The 18598-nt window shown below is 50.5% G+C and overlaps 1 protein-coding gene across 4 annotated transcripts in view; it reads left to right on the top strand.

The window, feature by feature from the left end:
* LOC144731603 (intermembrane lipid transfer protein VPS13A-like) overlaps positions 1 to 18598 on the top strand; it is a 114781-nt gene that overhangs the window by 7478 nt on the left and 88705 nt on the right. For all 4 annotated transcript variants that reach the window (XM_078612780.1, XM_078612777.1, XM_078612778.1 and 1 more), the window contains exon 2: positions 16286 to 16329. In XM_078612780.1, coding sequence (XP_078468906.1) covers positions 16286 to 16329 — 44 coding nt within the window. The remainder of the gene's footprint in view (positions 1 to 16285; positions 16330 to 18598) is intronic.

Below are 18598 nucleotides of genomic sequence, written 5' to 3'. Positions count from 1 at the left end.
GGAGTTTGTATATTCTCCCCCCGGTTTTGCATGGGTTTGCTCCAGTTTCCTTACATAGCTGACCACTCCACCCTCCAACAATGTAACTGGCATTAGCCAAACATCCCAATGCTGAAAAATTACCTGAAAATTACCCTATTGGGATTCATCATCATCACGATCCATGGGCAGATTGCATGTAAGTGTCCTCTGCACATTTCGTCATTTGTTTCCGTTTTCCTGTCTTGTGGCGATCTGCTCAAGATTTGGGATTACACAGAGAGGAATAGCTCCACAGCTCAGCCTACTGCTAAAATAGTCTTGAGACTCGGGCCTTCCCGAGTAAACAAGCGTATGTAATGTTAACGACGAGGGTTGGTCGATCTCACGCAGACATGAAACTCCCACACCTGCCGAGGCTGTGAGAGGTAATGGAGATGGCAGTACAGCAAGTGGGGTTTGTGAGTCAGGCGGTGTGGAACTTGGAACATTATCGGCTTGTATCTCGTGGGGTTTCCCCTTGTACTCCTGTTTTTTGTAGCATGATAAAGCTCCTTGAAAAGGAATTGGCGAAATAATTCCTTTTCAAGGAATTGGCAGGACCATCCTGCGTACAGGTCTTGAGACTCGATACGTTGCTATTACTGTCCAAGGCTTGCTGCCATCACAGGAGACGTAACGATTCGGCAATTAAAATTGATTCTCACGTTCACGATACATGCGTAGAATTGCGTGCTCCAATTTTTTTTACGTTTAAGGCAAATTATATAAAAACATAACCTTGTAAGCAAATTTGCAAGAAAAAAACAACGTGGTATAAGACGAGACTTTACAAACGAGACGAACATTAAAACACATCATGGGATCTCTCTTGCCAGTATCAAAATATAAGAATATGTTTTACCCTTTCTGGCAATAAAACATTTGTGTTAAGATGTTCACATCGAGCTCTCAATGTCCTGATGGTGGCATTGTCTTTGTGCTGTTGGCCTTTTGGCGTCCTCTGGTCGAACGCTGTTTAAGACGAGGCTCTAAAGAAAGCTGTCTCAGTGGTGGACCAATCAGTTTCAAAGACAATGCACATACTGTCAGAGCATGTTTCTTAATTTGCATGTTCACCACAAGTATATGTCGTTAATGCACACATGATTCCTCGCAAAAGGCTTCTGTTTGGTGTTTTAACATCTTAACACAACTGTTTTATTGCCTGAAAGGGTAAAACATATTGTTATATTAAAAACACAATGTATGATTCTTGATCCTGAATGGTGAATACCAAATCTCAGGAGAGGTGGCTTGTAAATGTGCTGAGTAGTCTGTCCGTGATTACTGCGCATTGGGCCGCAACCATCATAACTGGTTTTTCCGGAACCATAGCGGTCGCATTGTTTCGCCAACGTGCAGAGCTTAAAATGAAACTCCGCAATTCCCCAATGCGTGTTTGCGTGACACAGAGAGAGAGGGGGGAGATCCGAGTCAAGAGACTTGGCACCGACAAATGTACATTGTTGAGAAATGTACTTCTACAATGTAAGACGTGTCATTTGTCAGTCTGCTAGGCACGGCATCTGTTTGAGTAAATATTATTATGCGTATTTTAATCATCTGGGTTAGGCCACACGGTAGTTTTTGTGCCAAAGTTATTGGCACTAATCGCCCCTACGACGCAATAAAATGGTCACGTTTCCAAACGATATTTTTTTCATTTGCTTCATGAAGCTCAAAGCAGTTTGAGCGAAAAGTCCTCTCTTGATGTTGAATTCAGCCACGAAAAAATGTCTTGAGCCACCAGCGATGAGGATCTTTATCGGTGAGAATTTGATTGCTACATTGGTCATGCGTAAATTATGTATTTGCATAAAGGTGGCATTCTTGACGGGTGGTGGAGGGTTAAAGACGAGAACTTTGGCGTGAAACTACCACCAGAGTTTTAGACATTTGAAAGCTCTGCTCATTTACGAGCCTTTTTGAGTTTGTCATTGCGTTGTCGTATGCCGGCAAATCTGGGAAATGCTTGGCGGTCAAATTGAGTCTTTGGGGAGCACTTAAACTGTGAAATTTCATGGTCAGTTTTCTGGTTGACTCTAAAATAGGGGAAGACGACAGCTCGGACTTCAGAGAGCTACCCATGGCCATGAGAATGCAGCAAGGCTTAATAAAATATTAAATGTTGCACCCCTTTGTCAATCCACTGCTGGATGAAGGCTTTTCCATGGTGTCGTTTGACCATACTTCACCACACTGGTCAGTGCAGGTTGGTGAAGGGGGTTGCAGGGGTGGATGCGCAGGAACGGCCTGGGCTCACCGTAGTTACTGTTACTAGCCATGGTCGGGAGTTGAACTTGGGTTGCCGGGATCATAGTACAGTGAACTAACCACTGCGCCACTACCCCACCGCTCCACCCTAAGGGTTCATTATTGAGCAAAAATCCGGCACGAGTCGATCTCTGCCTGATCTTAGCAGTTTTTTTTTTGCCTAGCCCATGAGCAGCTCAGCGTGCTTGCGGTTTTGCGCAGTCAGCAGGAGCCAGGGGAATCGACGTGGACAGGACGGACAATGCGCAGTTTTCTTGGGGACGTGGGCGGGCGAGCGGGCCGGCGGGCGGGTGGCTGAGCGGGCGGGTGAGCGGGCCGGCGGGTGGGTGAGCGGGCCGGCGGGCGGGTGAGCATGCCGGCGGGTGGCTCAGCGGGCGGGTGAGCAGGCCTACGGGCGGGTGAGCGGGCCGGTGGGCGGGTGAGCATGCCGGCGGGTGGCTCAGCGGGCGGGTGAGCAGGCCGGCGGGCGGGTGAGCATGCCGGCGAGCGGGCCGGCGGGCGGGTGAGCATGCCGGCGGGTGGCTCGGCGGGCGGATGAGTGGGCCGGCGGGTGGCTGAGCGTGCGGATGAGTGGGCCGGCGGGTGGCTGAGCGGGCGGATGAACGGGCAGGGGGGTGGCTGAGCGGGCCGGCGGGTGGCTGAGCAGGCGGATGAGCGGGCCGGGGGGTGGCTGAGCGGGCCGGCGGGTGGCTGAGCGGGCGGATGAGCGGGCAGGGGGGTGGCGGAGCGGGCCGGCGGGTGGCTGAGCGGGCGGATGAGCGGGCCGGGGGGTGGCTGAGCGGGCCGGCGGGTGGCTGAGCGGGCGGGTGAGCATGCCGGCGGGTGGCTGAGCGGGCCGGCGGGTGGCTGAGCGGGCGGATGAGCGGGCCGGGGGGTGGCTGAGCGGGCGGATGAGCGGGCCGGGGGGTGGCTGAGCGGGCGGGGTGAGCATGCCGGGGGGTGGCTGAGCGGGCCGGCGGGTGGCTGAGCAGGCGGATGAGTGGGCCGGGGGGTGGCTGAGCGGGCCGGCGGGTGGCTGAGCGGGCGGATGAGCGGGCCGGGGGGTGGCTGAGCGGGCGGATGAGTGGGCCGGGGGGTGGCTGAGCGGGCGGGTGAGCATGCCGGCGGGTGGCTGAGCGGGCCAGCGGGTGGCTGAGCGGGCGGATGAGCGGGCGGGTGAGCATGCCGGGGGGTGGCTGAGCGGGCTGCCGGGCGGCTGAGCGGGCCGTGGGGCAGGCGCTGAGCTGTCCTGCGTCTTGGAAGGGGATGCGGTTGGGGAGGGGGGCGCAGGGTCTGGGCGTGGTCGAGGTATGTGAGAGGGGATGGTCACTTGGCAGTAGCCCATTTTGACGATAGGCCTCTCCTTTTTCAAGGTAAACCAAGGGGTGGATGAGGGGGGGGGGGTATTTATGGGGGTGATCGCCCCTCCCTCTACTACCATTGAGACCCCGAAAATTGGTATCTTATTGGCATTTCGCAGACAAAATGTTTGGATATTCTTTGGATCTTTTGGTAAAGCCACGTAGATAGAAAATATAATAAAAATATCACGACGATCGAAATGTTGCAACGCAAGCAATCGTCATCAGGTGAATAAATTTGTTATTTTTTTTTCACCTGATGACGATTGCTTGTGTTGAGATCGAAACGTCGTGATATTTGTATTATTTTTTCTATCTACGTGGCTTTCCCGAAAGACCCAATGAATATGAATTCCTGCAGTCACGAAAGCGTTAAGTCCAGATTTAAAATGTTTGGAATTATTTTTAGTTCATTTAAGGCCCGAATTAAAAGGCTTGAAATATCGGGTCTGGACAAATCTGGGGTTAGTTAGTTTGCACAGAGAACACAGCAGCAGATTTAGCACATGGAAAATAATAAAAACATTGTTAATCCATTCATAAAAATGCTACATAAACAAAAAACTTGAAACGTGTTCTATACATAGTGGAGAGTTGTTTTTTTCTTCTTGGTTCTTTCGGTAAAGTCACGTAGAAGGGAAGTAATAAAATAATAAAAATAAAACATAATAAAACATAATAAAACAATTCTCACGACGTTTCGGCCACAACGCAAGCAGCCATCCTCAGGCGAAGAATGAAACACCCCAAGCTTGGAGCGTATATTTAAGCTGGGTTAGAGGGGGGGGAGGTGGGAAGAAGAGCGCCTAAACAAAATAATTTGCATATCAAGAGGAATTCAGCATATGGAAAATGCGTAGGAGGTGGGCGGGGGGGGTTCCAAATCAATACTATGCCCGTGCATTATGCAGGATTAGCAGCATCAAAGGGGGGGGGGGAAGGGGGGGAGCATTAACAAAGGAAAGGAATGTTAGTATGTAGCTGTAGTTACTAAACAACCACGTAAAAAACTACAGTATAAACTGCATGACAAACTAAAGTATAAACTACATAGCATCATCAGTAAACTTACTATACTCTACAATAAGCTGAGTTACTAACAGTAAGTAATACATGAAAAATTCTACGTTGTAAAAATTATATAATATGCTTCCATCTAAACTTTATTCTCTTACATCACACGCGTCTATACCGTACTATATACTTCCATAGGCAAAACCAACATTAAATTACATACTGTATTGCTATAAACCACCCTATACCTTATACATTTTTAATATAACACTATGTATTATTCTACCCACCCTAATGTGTATCAAAATGGTTTATTACGTCCTTCCAGTGATTGCTAAGCCAGAATCCATCTTCTCGGTTAAAATTGTCTCTGTGTTTGTAAATGTGGATCGCCTCATGTACGAATCTCTCATGATAGCCAGATGGCTTGCAGAGAACCTCTGTCTTGGAGAAGTCAATGTCATGTGAGCCCACTGAGTTGTAACAGTGATCTGCCACGGCTGAGGTGTTTGTCCTACAGTGTTTCAGGTCAGCTTTATGTTCACGGATGCGGTCCGAGACATGTCGTTTGGTTTCCCCAATGTAACTGCTACCACAGAGGCAACTTAGTTTGTAGACACCAGGGTACTGTATGTCTGGAACCACATCTTTTACAGACGGTACCAGATCACGGATTTTATGTACTGTGTTGAATCGGACCTGGATCTTGTGTTTAATCAGGATTTTGGAGATCTTTTTTGTGACCCCAGCAATGTAGGGTAAGGTGATGGTCTTGAAAGGCTCCTCAACAGGATCCTTCTTGGTGGTTGGAGTGATGGCTTTGCGGATTGTGTAGTCGGAGTAACCATTAGCCTTAAGAGCTTGGCGTACGTGTTTGAGTTCACTGGAAATGTGTTCATGGTCGGAGATGCATTGGGCTCTATGATATAGAGTCCTGATGAGGGAATTCTTCTGGGATGGATGGTGGTGGGAATCCGGTTTTAGATAAGCATCCGTGTGGGTGGCTTTCCTGTAGACAGAGTGGCTCATTGAACCATCAGGTCTCCTTTTGATTAGGACATCCAAAAAGGGGAGAGTTGTTTGGCAACGTTTATATGTTTGTGTCGAAGTTGGCGACTGATGGAAGCGGGCAGTGGCGTTACTGTATGGGCTATCCGTTTGAAATTCAATAAATGAAACATTGAAAGCGTGGGACGTTGCAGTTTTTCTCAAGCCTCACTGCTCCGCTTTTAAATTACCGTTGGCCCTTTAAGACCACGATTGGTATTCGAGGCTTCGGGACTGAGCGAGTGTCGATCGATCTCGGTGCTGTCAATGCCGTGAAGAAAGAAGAAAAAAACTCTCCGCCAATTTGTGACCGCGCCGCAGACCTTTCCAGCACCAGAGCGAGGGTCATCCGTTCTCCGGCGTCCTTTAGCGGCGACCAGATCCACGTTGGCACCGCGGTGACGTCACGCCGCGGCTTTTCTTCATCGGTGCCGCCGTCCGTGGGAGTCTTCGTCACGCTGAATACACGGAGCGATTCCCGGGCACGGAAGGGGAGACCGCCACAGTGGGAAACTTGTCCAGCCTGCCGTAGCTCTGTGCCCGGGCAGGTCCCACGCCGGACACGGCGGGGAGGGTCTAAGCTGTGTTAAATGAACTTCTCATTAGCAGAGCCTCGGGGTGCGTGATTAGTCAGCCTTGGTAGATGATGGACAGAAGAGAGTTGAAAATACGGAGTTTGTTTTTAAGGAGAAGCAGAAAAAAGACGGTCACTGCATCGCGTGCTTTCAGATGGACTTCTGCGGCCGTCTGGAATGCTCTTCCTTCTGATATTAGGAAGCCGCTAGAGCTATGCACTTTTAAAGATTGAAAACGAATTTCTTTAGAACTGCTATTTTGTGTTTAGTTTGTTGTCCTTCCCCCGCACCTCCGATTAGCACAGTTGACCGCGTACTGTGCGAAAAAAGTTCAACATATGCAGAGTAGGAGTAACGTACAGTGTTGTGATGTTTCCCCACATCACCCCCACTGCCACCACCACCAACGCTACCACCCATCGCAATCACAACACCTCCATCACCACAACTACTGCCACAATCGCACCATTCACCACCACGTTTGTTAGCTCTGTCCATGCAGCACACATCAAACAACAAACCCCATCTCTCCTGACCCTAACATTCAGAGTATATATTTAAACTGGAGGAAACCGATGAGCTCTGAAGCTCTTTTTCACAGTGGTGGAAGAATGTCACTTTCCTTTAGTTGGGGTCAGGCTATCCATGGCATAACCACTGTTTTCTCCTCCAAACAGTGGCACTGATTTCATCCAACTCAAACCAGGAGTTGAACTCGCACGATTCCGATTGGGATCGGCTCGCTGTACTCCGTGAGCCAGCTGGCTGACCCTACAGCTTGCAAACACCCGACCGCCGCCGCCACAAAAGACAAAGATCCTCTGTGTAGCCTTAACAGACTGTTGCGGAAAGTGCCGTTAGCGAGCACCTATGAAGGCCGGCACTGTGGCACACGAGGGGCTGGCGTGGCCAGTATCACGCCCGGCCGTTTTTGTTTCCCTAGTGGCGATGTTCACGCATCGAACCAGGTACTCATTTGAGGTTGAGTTGACCTAAGGGCAGACCCATGACCCGTTCAGACATTCGTCACTTGCGTTGGCCGTGAGCGGGATATCGAACTCGGGTCGCGGGGGTTCGTAGCGCACTCCGCCGCCACCGCCACCCGCGTCTCCCAGCCTCTGTCCGCGCCGCACGCCACGCGTCGTGTTGGTTGCGGCTGTCAGGGAGTGGTCGCCTCGCCCCGACAGTAGCGCTCGTCCCGTCACCCCTCCCCGCGCACTCTCTCCCGCTCGCTCCCTCGATCTTTGCCTCCGTTGCACTCTCGCGGTTTTCGCAGTGGAGCATGCGGGGACTGTTAACGAGCGCGCTGGGCAAAGCGGCCGTGCCCAGCGGGTGCGGCGTACGCGTGCGGGCACCTTCTGGAAGGTGCCCCCCATGTCGCCTTCTGGAAGGTGCCCGCTGCCTGCCAAGCCCGTTGGCAGCGGAGGGAGCCACGCCCGAGCGTGCGGTGGGGTGGACGGTGCCAGGCAGGGTGAACTGCAGCGCTAGCGGCGCTCTCTCTATGTTGAACTTCTTTCGCACCGTACGTAGCCAGCTGTGGTGGATCGGAGGTGCGGAGGAAGGACCACAAACTAAACACAAAAAGCAGTTGTAAATAAATGATTTTTATTTTATTTGGATCGGGTCAAAAACGAATAGATAACGAAGAAGGTAAGAGTGGTAGTGTCCATCTCAAGACAAGCTAGGAGAAAGTGTTCTCGGATGGTGAGAGGGACATGTGAGTTACGGTTAGGGGTGCCCATCTCAGACAAGCTGGAAGAAAGCTAGCTCGGATGGCGAGGGGGAAATGTGACAAGAAGAAGTAAATCCATAACGGAAGAAACGTTGATGGATGTGGAAGCACCAGGTTGGAGACCGACAGAGAGGCCGACAAAGAGGTCGTTTCAAAGCTGTGAATGAGGTTAAGAGAAGCACTTAGCAGTGGACGTGGAGGTGATGCCCCAGGACTGGAATAAGTGGACAGAGGGGAGCAAGGAGGCAGTGAGAAGACATGAATCCCTGCCCACAGCACAGCAGACACAGCACATAGGGGCCGAGTAAGGTGCCCACGTGCAAAGACAAAGATCTCCCCCATGTCGCCTTGAACAGGCTGTAGTAGCAAGTGCTGTTCGCGAGCACCTATGAAGGCCGGCACGGCACATGTGTAACACACATACACACGGGGGCACCTCAACTCGGAGCCCTAGTGCATGGCGTAGATCTTGGCCAAGTGTCCACGCAGCGTGTGTTGTGTCTGCATTTGGATTCGATCCACGAGGTCCATGTGAGTCGTGATCTGGGTGAGGCTCGGGTCTCCACGCGCCTTCCTCGCATCCTTGATTTGATTCTTGAGCTGTTCTGCCTCCTGGCGGAGTTGCTCCACCTAACTGCCTTCATGTGCTGCCAGTGAAGCAACCAAATGAAATGTGTGTGTATAAACCTGACGACCTGTGTTTCGATTCCCGCTCCCGACCAATAACAGTGGCGGATATTTTAATCGGTCCTGGGCCTCCCCTAGGTCAACTCAGCCTAAAATGAGTACTGTACCTTGTGAACTGTGTAAACATCGGCGGGGGGGGGGACCAGCAGCCGGGCGAGATGTTTGCCACCAACTCCCTCGTGTGCTGTGCTAACCTTGATAGGTGGTTGCCAACAGCACTTGCCCCAGCAGTTTAATGAAGGCTATACGGGGAATCTTTGTCTTGTGTGAGTGCTCCCGTGGCCAGGAATAGAGAGGTAAGGGTTAATTAAAAGTAAACCAATAAACAGATCACAGCCCTTTGCCAATCCACTTCTGGACGAGCGTCTGCACATGGCCTATATTGGTCATGCCGATTTGTTGAACCGTTCCTAGGACCCGTTTCAGAAGTCACTCGCCACTGACATTAGTCGTGGTTCGGAGTTGAACGCTGTTGGTGGTTGATGATTATTTGGTATCTTCCGCGTGCACGGGGATTGCCTCTCGATCCATCATTTGATTGCCTTCATCCGGCAGTGGGCAGAGAATGGCAGGTGTGGACAGCACTGTTTTGCGTTAGACGCGCGAACTCTGCCTTTGTCCACAGCACCCAATTACAGTGCAATTTTGGATTTATCTTCCACAGTCCCTGCCCCGGTGGAGAAGTTGATTTATTTTTTATTAGGCCCCTCTATTAAACCAAACTGGATGTTTTACGACTAGGGCTGCGTTACAAACTCGGGGCATCTGTAATGTTTGAATTGCATTAGCCTGTTACCAGGGGCGCAGCAGGCCTGATCAAATATGCACACATTACACAGGCCACAATATTTTAAAACGCTGCCTCTGTGAGAGATTTTAACTTTTAAAGTAAACATGATTAAGTAGGTGAAGCTTGCTGTCAAATATTTTCTCAGTAAACGGGCTTGGTGTTTATTTGGGCTGATGTTATTCCTGTAGAAGGCTTTCTGCTGCCTCTTATGCGCCCATGCACGGGTCTCGTCAAGAGTTACTGGTTTTTACGCTTTATTGAGACATTTTGAGAGTGGTTGTCGCAACTCCCCCATCCTTGAGCCATTGCGCCCAAAATATTTTTCAGTCACGCTAAGGGTGGCAAATGCTAACAATGATTTCCCGGAAGCATTTTTGTTTACAGATCACAAACAAATGTGTCTCATAGCAAAGTCTCCGTGGTTGCTCCTTTCGACACGAATGTTACGGGAAGGGTGCCATAATCCGTCGGATAGAGAAAATAATTTTGGATAGAACTACATCTACGAAATGAGTGAGTGTAAATATAAATGTGTCTTCTTGGTTCTTTCGGTAAAGTCGCGTAGAAGGAAAATAATAAAAATAATACAAATAAAACAATAAATCATTCTCACGACGTTTCGGCCACAACGCAAGCAGCCGTCCTCAGGTGAAGAACAGGACTGTTGGAAAGACAGTGTCCGACAGACCTGTTCTTCACCTGAGGACGGCTGCTTGCGTTGTGGCCGAAACGTCGTGAGAATTGTATTTTATAATGTTTTATTTTTATTATTTTATTATTTCCCTTCTACGTGACTTTACCGAAAGAACCAAGAAGATGAATCCCTGCAGTCACGAAAGCTTTAAATCGAAATTTATAAATGTGTCGTTAAACCCGCCACCACCTGACACAGCCAATTAATAAGATTTGTCACGTAAACAAAACGTGCCAATTCCTTACTAGTTCAGCACACCAGTGTGTTGGAGAGTCAACCCACTACAACATTTACAATTCGAGTACTGTGACGTTTCGCCGGTAATTACAACGAGCATCATCAGGCGACAACCACAGTAGTGGAGAAATCTTCCTCCTGTTTTGGTCTTAAATCGAGGGGATAAACGTGATGTCGTCACTTGCGAGCCAATCAGGTGGCAAGACCAGAGGTGGGGGGTTAATGTAGTCATATACATTACAATGGATTTATTTTATTGGTCTCGAAAGCCTTATGTTGGAAGAGTGTTTATAGGATGGACAGTGTACATACACGAAGATTTCTGCTCATGGTGGATGTTGCCCATGGTATAATCATGGTTGTATTTACCACGTTAGGTGGTACCGACCAAACCCCTCGGCTCATGGGCTGCTTGGCTGATCGTCCTGGTACGTGCGTCACTGTGCTGCGAGGCCAGCCCTTTCGAAGCCTCAATTGATCAGCAACTTTTCTCGACACTTTTAATGCCAGTGAAACAAGTGGACTTGGCTATTTTTCATGCAAAGTACAGGAGGATAATTGTTGAGGGTGGATCGGGGCCAGACTGATTAGCAGAGAGTTAAACAAGAGCTAGGATGGAGCACTCTTTGACAAAGCAGAACTTTAAGATACATCGGGACGTAAACCCAGCGCCGCCTGTTCGCCTAAAATCACGGCACCCCTTCTGGATCACAGCAGCCTCACTCCACGCCACAAATACAAATGGAGGCGAGAGATGGAAGCGAGAGTCTGGATTGCGGCAGACGTCAAAAATCAACGCCTCGTACGGCGACCCTTCCGTCGAACCTGCCGGTCTCAACCTTCCACGCCGCCGACGGTCGACCATCAACCGAATCGGGACCCGGGGCTTGTGGCCGATGCGGCCGCCTGATGCACAAATGGCGATTCAAAGATTCGGCAGCTTTCGAGTGCGGCTACGAATGCCAAACCATCGACCACATCGTAAACACTCCGCTGCTGCTGCTGTCTTTACTTCTTTAAAGGAGGAATGGACGAGATCCACTCTGCTTCTGAACAGACAATTTAGTGGATAACAAATCTAAAATTACATCTTTAATCTGCTGTTATTAATCTATACGAAAGAAGAAGATCAACTCTGTAAACGATGAGAAGACCCAATCGCAACAGAATTTATGCAAGGCCATGCGCCTCGATACATCACCCCCCCTCTAAGAATGGGGCCCATTGTTTTCCCTCTAGGGCAGTGGTGTTATTGACCAATGTTTGGAGTTTTTATCATTATTCGCTTTGGAGATAGGGCAATCTCCACCGAGCAGAATGCGTACTTGCAATGTTCGTGAACCCAGGCAACTGGGTGGAACAGAATGCATCTCTGCCAACGCGACACTGTGGCGCCGTGCACGCTGTTGCCACTTCGCCCGTTTCGTTTGTCCGCGGAGGGGAGAGAAGGGGTTGGCACGGGACACCGGGGAGGGGGTGGCGGTGCCGCGGGGCGAGAGGGTGCGGCATGTGCGGTAAGGGGAAACTCTCGCGACCAAATTTAAGAGCCGCAGCATGAACGGAATCTGACCGTGTGCCCGAGCCACCCGTAGAGCGCCGTGGGGAGGTGGGGTGGGGGGGTTTCTCTGTTGAAATGCTTTGCCCACCATCGCAATTGTAAACACTGCTGGCAGTTGTACGCGTGGTAATGTATAATTCAACGGATGTCTGATTGGCAGCACAGTGGCTCGTGCAATGTGCCATGAACCCAGCGACCTGAGGAGTGCGAGTCCCGTATGAACGGCGGAAGTAGAATTGGCTGGGTGGCTGTGGCGGCACTGCTGAGATGCTGGATTCAAATCCAGGAAGCCGCCTGCGATTTTACAGTCACCAATGACTGTAGGAAGAAGACCCATCACGTGACAATTTTGTTGTGCTCTTAATTTGGCTAAATTTGGCTACATTCCAGCTCTTGAGAATTATAGTAGTGATGCAACATTACGCTCTGAGGCAATTGCTGCCCCCTTGCTGTGTGGACCAGATGTCACTTGAAGGGATCTCAGATGTAGCTCTATGATATCCACATTCACCCGTGCTGCATGTGCGCGCCGGCTCTCGTGTCGTCCCCCGCCCCCCCGTGTAGAGGAGGGGCGAGCTGTCTGCACGAGCCTCGCTGGGCAGATAATTTACACACTGCGGATCGCAATGCGGACGACCCCACACCGCTCTGCCCCGTCTTTCGCGATGTCTTGTCGAACACCCGTGTCTGCATGCGCGTGCATGTGTCTGTGTGTGTGCCCCTTCGTGATGCCGTTTGTCCGCACAGTGCATCTTGTCTGGCTCAAGCTACTTGGCAGCATCGCAGCCGCTTAGTGGTGAACGCCAGCCCCTGTTTGTGTGTGTATGTGTGTTTGTGTGTGTTTGTGTGTGTGTGTTTGTGTGCGATCAAGGGATGGCTCCCTATTGGTCAACCACGTTATGTATGCCGATGATTTGGTAATAGCTGCTCATTCAGAAGAGGAGTTGGAGACGCTGCTGCTGAGACTGGAGCGTGCCACTAAGAGGTGGGGCCTTACCATCAGCCCCACCAAAACTAAGCACCTGCCTGGGTATTTTGTACCATCGGGCACTCCACCCCCACAACTCCCAATCGGTGATGGGGCAGTTGTGGAGAGAGTGGAGAGTTTCCCATACCTGGGCAGTGTGCTTATGACCGGCTCCAGTTTATCAGCAGAGGTCTCACTCCGAATCAGTCGAGCGGCAATATCTTTTCATCGGTTGCGTAACGCTGTGTGGAAGCTACCTGGTCTGTCGCTCCGCACGAAGCTTCAGGTCTTCTCGGCCACGGTCATTCCCTCCCTTCTCTACGCTTGCGAAACGTGGACCCCCCTAGTGGAGCATCTTTGCCGGTTGGAAACATTTAGGCTGGCCTGCCTACGATCCATCCTGGGTTTAACCAGGCTGGATTGTGTGAGGAGCTCACAAGTCCTTGAAAGATCTGGGCAAAGTCCCATCAGTGAGCTCCTCCGGCAGGCAAGGCTGCGTTGGCTGGGTCATGTAGCCCGCATGCCCAGCCACCGCATGCCTAAACAGCTTTTGTTCGGCCGGATTGAGGGGGCTAAACGGGCGCGGCACGGGCTAGAGAAGAGATGGAGTGATGTGGTACAGGAGGACGTGGAGCTGAGTGGACTTGCCGATGACTGGTACCAGCGGTGTCAAGATCGGCCTCAGTGGAGGAGGCTCGTGAAGGACGCTACTGGGCAGTTGGAGGCAGTTGCCCTCCAACAACAACGGAGGGCGGAGTAGCGACTCTCACAACAACGAGCGGAGCGCCGGGTGGCTAAAGCACAGCAAGTTGGCACAGTAGGGGGCACAGGTGGTGCATCAGCCAGTCATCTCGGTCATCTCGGTCAGTCGACCCGTGGCACCTGGGTCTGCCCCGTGACCTCCTGCCAGCGGGCGTTCGACACTTCACGTGGCCTCAGGGTGCACATGGCCTGGCACAAGCGTCGTGGTGACGTCACCGCCACTTAGTGGCGAATGGCGGTTGTTGTTGTGTTTGTGTGTGTGCCTCTTGCGAACTCTGCTTTACGAACCCGGTGACATTCTATTCCTAGCCATGACTGACATGAGTGGTGAATTGATATCAGAATTGGTGCTGAGCCTCCCTTTCGGTGGTCAGTTCGGTCTTAATGGAGTACCTGGTGCGGTGTGCCAACATCAGCATTTGCAGAGACAAAGGCGGCCGGCCGTGACACGCTTGCCACGCCACCAATTTGTGCTCTTTTTTTGATAGACGCTCGCGAACACTGCTTGTGGTTATATGCTCAGCGTCAAATCCACTACTACTTTTAAGAGGCAGCTGAAGGCCCCCGTCCGTTCCATCGGCCATATGAGGCACTGAATGCGAGTAACGACTGGGAATTGCCTTCCTTCTTGTGAAAACGTATGCGTTTAGAAATTGTATATTATCATTTTCTTTACATAGAATTCTCGGTTTTCTTTTCACGTGTCCCCTGGAGCAGTGCATAATGATGACCAATGTATCCATAATAACAAAAAAAGATTTATTGTTTGATTTATTATTCCGATGATTAACAAAAGCTTGTTCTGCGTGTGATGAATGTGTTTTGGTGCTCAACATAGATGCAGCTAACTGTGCTCGTAAAAGCAATTTTCTACAATTCGTGTGTGTTCACACGTTACTTGACCCCTCGCGATTTGAAAGAATTGCATGACTTTTATTGAAGCATTCGGTAAAAAACCCGAATGGTCGACTGGACAGTGACGACCCACTGAGCAGCCAACAGCAGCGATGCTCACCCCGCCTTGCCCATTTGATGCACACACAGCCGGGCGGTGCTTCGTGCCTTGGCCGCCTTCCCGGCTGCCTGTCGTCACACTTGTTTATCTCGCAGTGTAAGTCGCTCGCAGGGGGGTTACGCCATTAAGCTGCATGCGTGCGTTTGTGTGGCGAGCGGTGGCGCAGCGGTTAGCGCATTGGCGGTGGGCGTGACGACGCGTGTCTGCGTGCACTGCGGGGAGCAGCGGTCAAGCCATCAGCGCGCCGCGCTCTGAGCCCGCCTACCCGATTTCGATTCCTGCTCATGTCCAACACCGGTGACGATTTTCTGAACCCAGTCCTGGGCCTCCTCTAGGTCCACTCCGCCACAAATGATTACCTGGTGCGGTGCGTAAACATCGCCACTGTGGAGACAAAAGCGGTCGGGCGCGGTGCTGGCCACACCGCCCCCTCGTGTGCTACGCCAGCCTCCATAGGTGCTCGCTAACAGCACTCGCCCCAACAGTCTGTTAAATGCTCCATGGGGGATCTTTGTCTTTGTGTAATATTATTTATGGGTGCGAGCCAACTGAGATGCATTCCCTCTCAGGAGAAGGAGACCTGGGTGGAAAACTAAGCGTCCTTCCTTTAAGCGGCGGTGCTTGAGAGTGTGTGTGCCTCTTGCAAGGTCGATCTGGCAGTCACCGCAATTAGATATTTGAGTGAAACTTAATGAGATTAATTTACAGGGGCTGCGTTTGTTATTGTGTACATGGATATATGTGTGTGGAGCATAATGTTCCTGTTTCATAGCGCGAGTGTCATACGTGGTTGGCCCTTTCTCTATGGCGGCAGGGTGGCGATGCAGTGACGACGCTTGTGCCTGACAGCAAGAAGGGGCCCGGGTTTGGTTCCCTACTGTGGCGTCTCTCCGCGTGGAGTTTGTAAAAAAAATTAACCGGCGGTGTCGCCGTCCACCGGACGATGTTGGCATTAGCAGGATCAGAATCTTTATTTATCACGGAGGAATCCGATGATTAACCACATTAGCAAATTGGAGTTTCCTTCCTGCAAAAAGAAAACGCTGAAAATAAACAAACAGGGTAACTATTAAGCTAGAGCGAACTTTTTTTTATTTTACCAGATAAGGCCCACTGAGCTATACAGCTCTTTTTCTGAAGCCCACAAATGATAGCTCAAGGCAGTGGCATATTATGTGGACGTTTATGGCATACAAGTCCTCCAAACACACGTTTCTAAACGTGGAGGGTAAAACCAGAAGACTCGAATAAATATCCACGAGACCACAGGGAGAATACACAACCTCCAAATATACAGCAGCAGCAGCAGGCGTCAGGGTCGGGATCGAACCCACGACCTCCTGCGTACCAGGCGAGGTAGTTAACATCTCCTAGCCACCGTGCCGAGATATTTTCAGGCCAACTGGTGTTGACGTGAAAAATGACTCAATCGAGATTACAGAAAGTCGGTGAAGTTCATCCTGTATGTATGTTGAACTTCTTTTGCACCGTACACAGCGCACCGTGCTAATCGGAGGTGAGGAACAAGAGCGAAATAAAAGAATACTGCCGTGTTGTCTTGTGCTGCTGCAGGTGATGCCGTGTTGGAGAACTTGGTGCTCAAAGAAAATGCTTTGGTAAGGATCGCACGACGACAAACTCGTATGCTCACGTCTACGCAACAGTAAGCATGCACACAAAGACAAAGATCCCTCGTATAGCCTTAACAGACCTTTGGGGCAAGTGCTGTTAGCGAGCACCAATTAAAGCCGGCATGGCGCACGAGGGGGTGGGTGGCCAACATGATACACAGCTGCCTTTGTCTCCCCTGCACTGATGTGTACAGAGTGCACCAGATATTCATTTAAGGCTGATTCGACCTAGGGGAGGCCCAAGACCGGTTCATATATTCGCCACCGATATTGGTCGTGAGTGGGAGTTGAACTGGGGTCGCCGAGTTCATGACGCAGTGTGCGACTCAAGGTGCTGTTAGCGAGCACCTAGATACAAAGACAAATATTCCCCTATAGCCTTAACAGGCTTTTGGTTGGTGGCATTTGCTGTTAGCGAGCACCTATGAAAGCTGGCGCGGCAAACGAGGGGGTGAGTGGCTAGCACCTCGCCCTGCTGTGTTTGTCTCCCAAGTGGCAATGTTTATACACCGTACTAGTACTCATTTGACGCTGAGTCGACCTAGGGGAGACCCAGGACCAGTTCATATAATCGTCACTGGTGGTGGCCGTGAGCAGGAACCGAACTCTGGTCGCAGATTCGTAGCACAACACACTTAACCACTACACTACTGCTCCCTGCCTGTATACGCACACATGCATGCTCACACACACGCACAAATAAACGCACACACTACACCCGCAGTAATAACCAGGGCTGCCTGCCTGATTTGAACCACGAACTTTTGCACCAAGTGGCGAACGCGCTACTGTTGGACCACATTCCCCGCCCCTGTTATCTGCCCTTCGGACTGTACGGCGAGTGACATAGCGCGGCACAGAAGAGGCCCGCGGCTCCCTTCTCGCATAGCTGGGCTGCCGGCCCGAGCTATTTTAGTGAGACCGGAAAAGCTTCTGTTTCCCGAGGCCAGGGGCTGCTGTATGAGAGCACTGGCCTTGCCAGAGCGTGCGCCGGTATGCGGGGCAGTGCGGCTGCCCCCTCTCGCCTCGTTTACTGGCTGGCCCGTGATTGAGTTGCTCAGCCCAGTTAGGGGCTGGTTGCCCTCACCAGCTATCTATCGTGGGTGTTTAAACGATTGTCTGGCTGACTAATTGCCCATCTGGTGGACGTGTGTATGTCGACACAACAATGCACAGAGGTGTGCTCTCAAGGAGCAGGAAGGCAAGACTCCCTCCCATGTTTTGATGGCTCTTATAGTCATTTACAGAACCGGTTGGATTTGAATGTTTACTAAATTATTAAACTATCCTATGAGACCTCCTTTGCCAGTAGCAAGATATCGTAATAGGTTTTTACCCTTTTTCTGGCACAAAAAACAGACACCTTTATTTATACAAGGGGTCATGTTTGCAATAACCACAACACAAGCAGTCAAAATGCAAACAAAAAGAAAAAGAAACAACTCTGATAATGATATGCGCACTGTCCTTGAAATTGATTGGTCCACACCCGAGATGGCTTTTCTTAGAGCCTAGTTTCAAGGACAGTGCATATCATTATCAGAGTTACACTATGAGATCTCTTTTACCAGTGGCAAAATATAATGGTAGGTTTTTACCCTTTTAACTGTTTGCTTTATTGACTACTTGTGTTGTGGTCATTGCAAACATGATGCCTTGAATAAAGGTGTCAGTTTTGTACCAGTTAAAAGGGTAAAAACCTACCATTATCAGAGTTGTTTCTTTTTGTTTGCATTTTGACTGCTTGTGTTGTGGTTATTGCAAACATGATTTCTTGTATAAAGGTGTCAGTTTTTTTTGCCAGATAAAAGGGTAAAAACCTATTACTATTAAACTATTTTTTTTTTCTTTTGCCAGGTAAAGCCCCACTGAGCTATATAGCTCTTTTCAGAAGCAACCTGGCCGCAAACGCTAGCGCTCCGAAGTGACGTATAATGCGGACGTTTATTGCAGCCAAATATTATAAACGCACGTTGATTCTAAACGTGGAGGGGAAAACCGGAGGACCTGAAGAAAAATCCACACAACCATGGGGAGAACGTGCAAACTCAAAATATATATTCGTCAGGGTTGGGATCGAACTACCACCTCCTGTATACCAGGCGACGTATTTAACGTCTTGCCGGATGGCGCCCTTGTGTGTTTATTTATAGCCCTTTAATCGAACCACTGCTGGATGAGGGGCTACCCACGCCTGGCTGCACGGACCATGTGGGTTATTTGTCCAAACTTGAGGGCACTGGGTGGTCTGAGA

The sequence above is a fragment of the Lampetra planeri genome, chromosome 39 (assembly GCF_965212315.1).
Source record: "Lampetra planeri chromosome 39, kcLamPlan1.2.h2, whole genome shotgun sequence".
NCBI classification, from domain to species: Eukaryota; Metazoa; Chordata; class Hyperoartia; order Petromyzontiformes; family Petromyzontidae; genus Lampetra; species Lampetra planeri.
The sequence above is the reverse complement of the archived record's forward strand: the minus strand, read 5'-3'. Positions and strand labels throughout refer to the sequence as shown.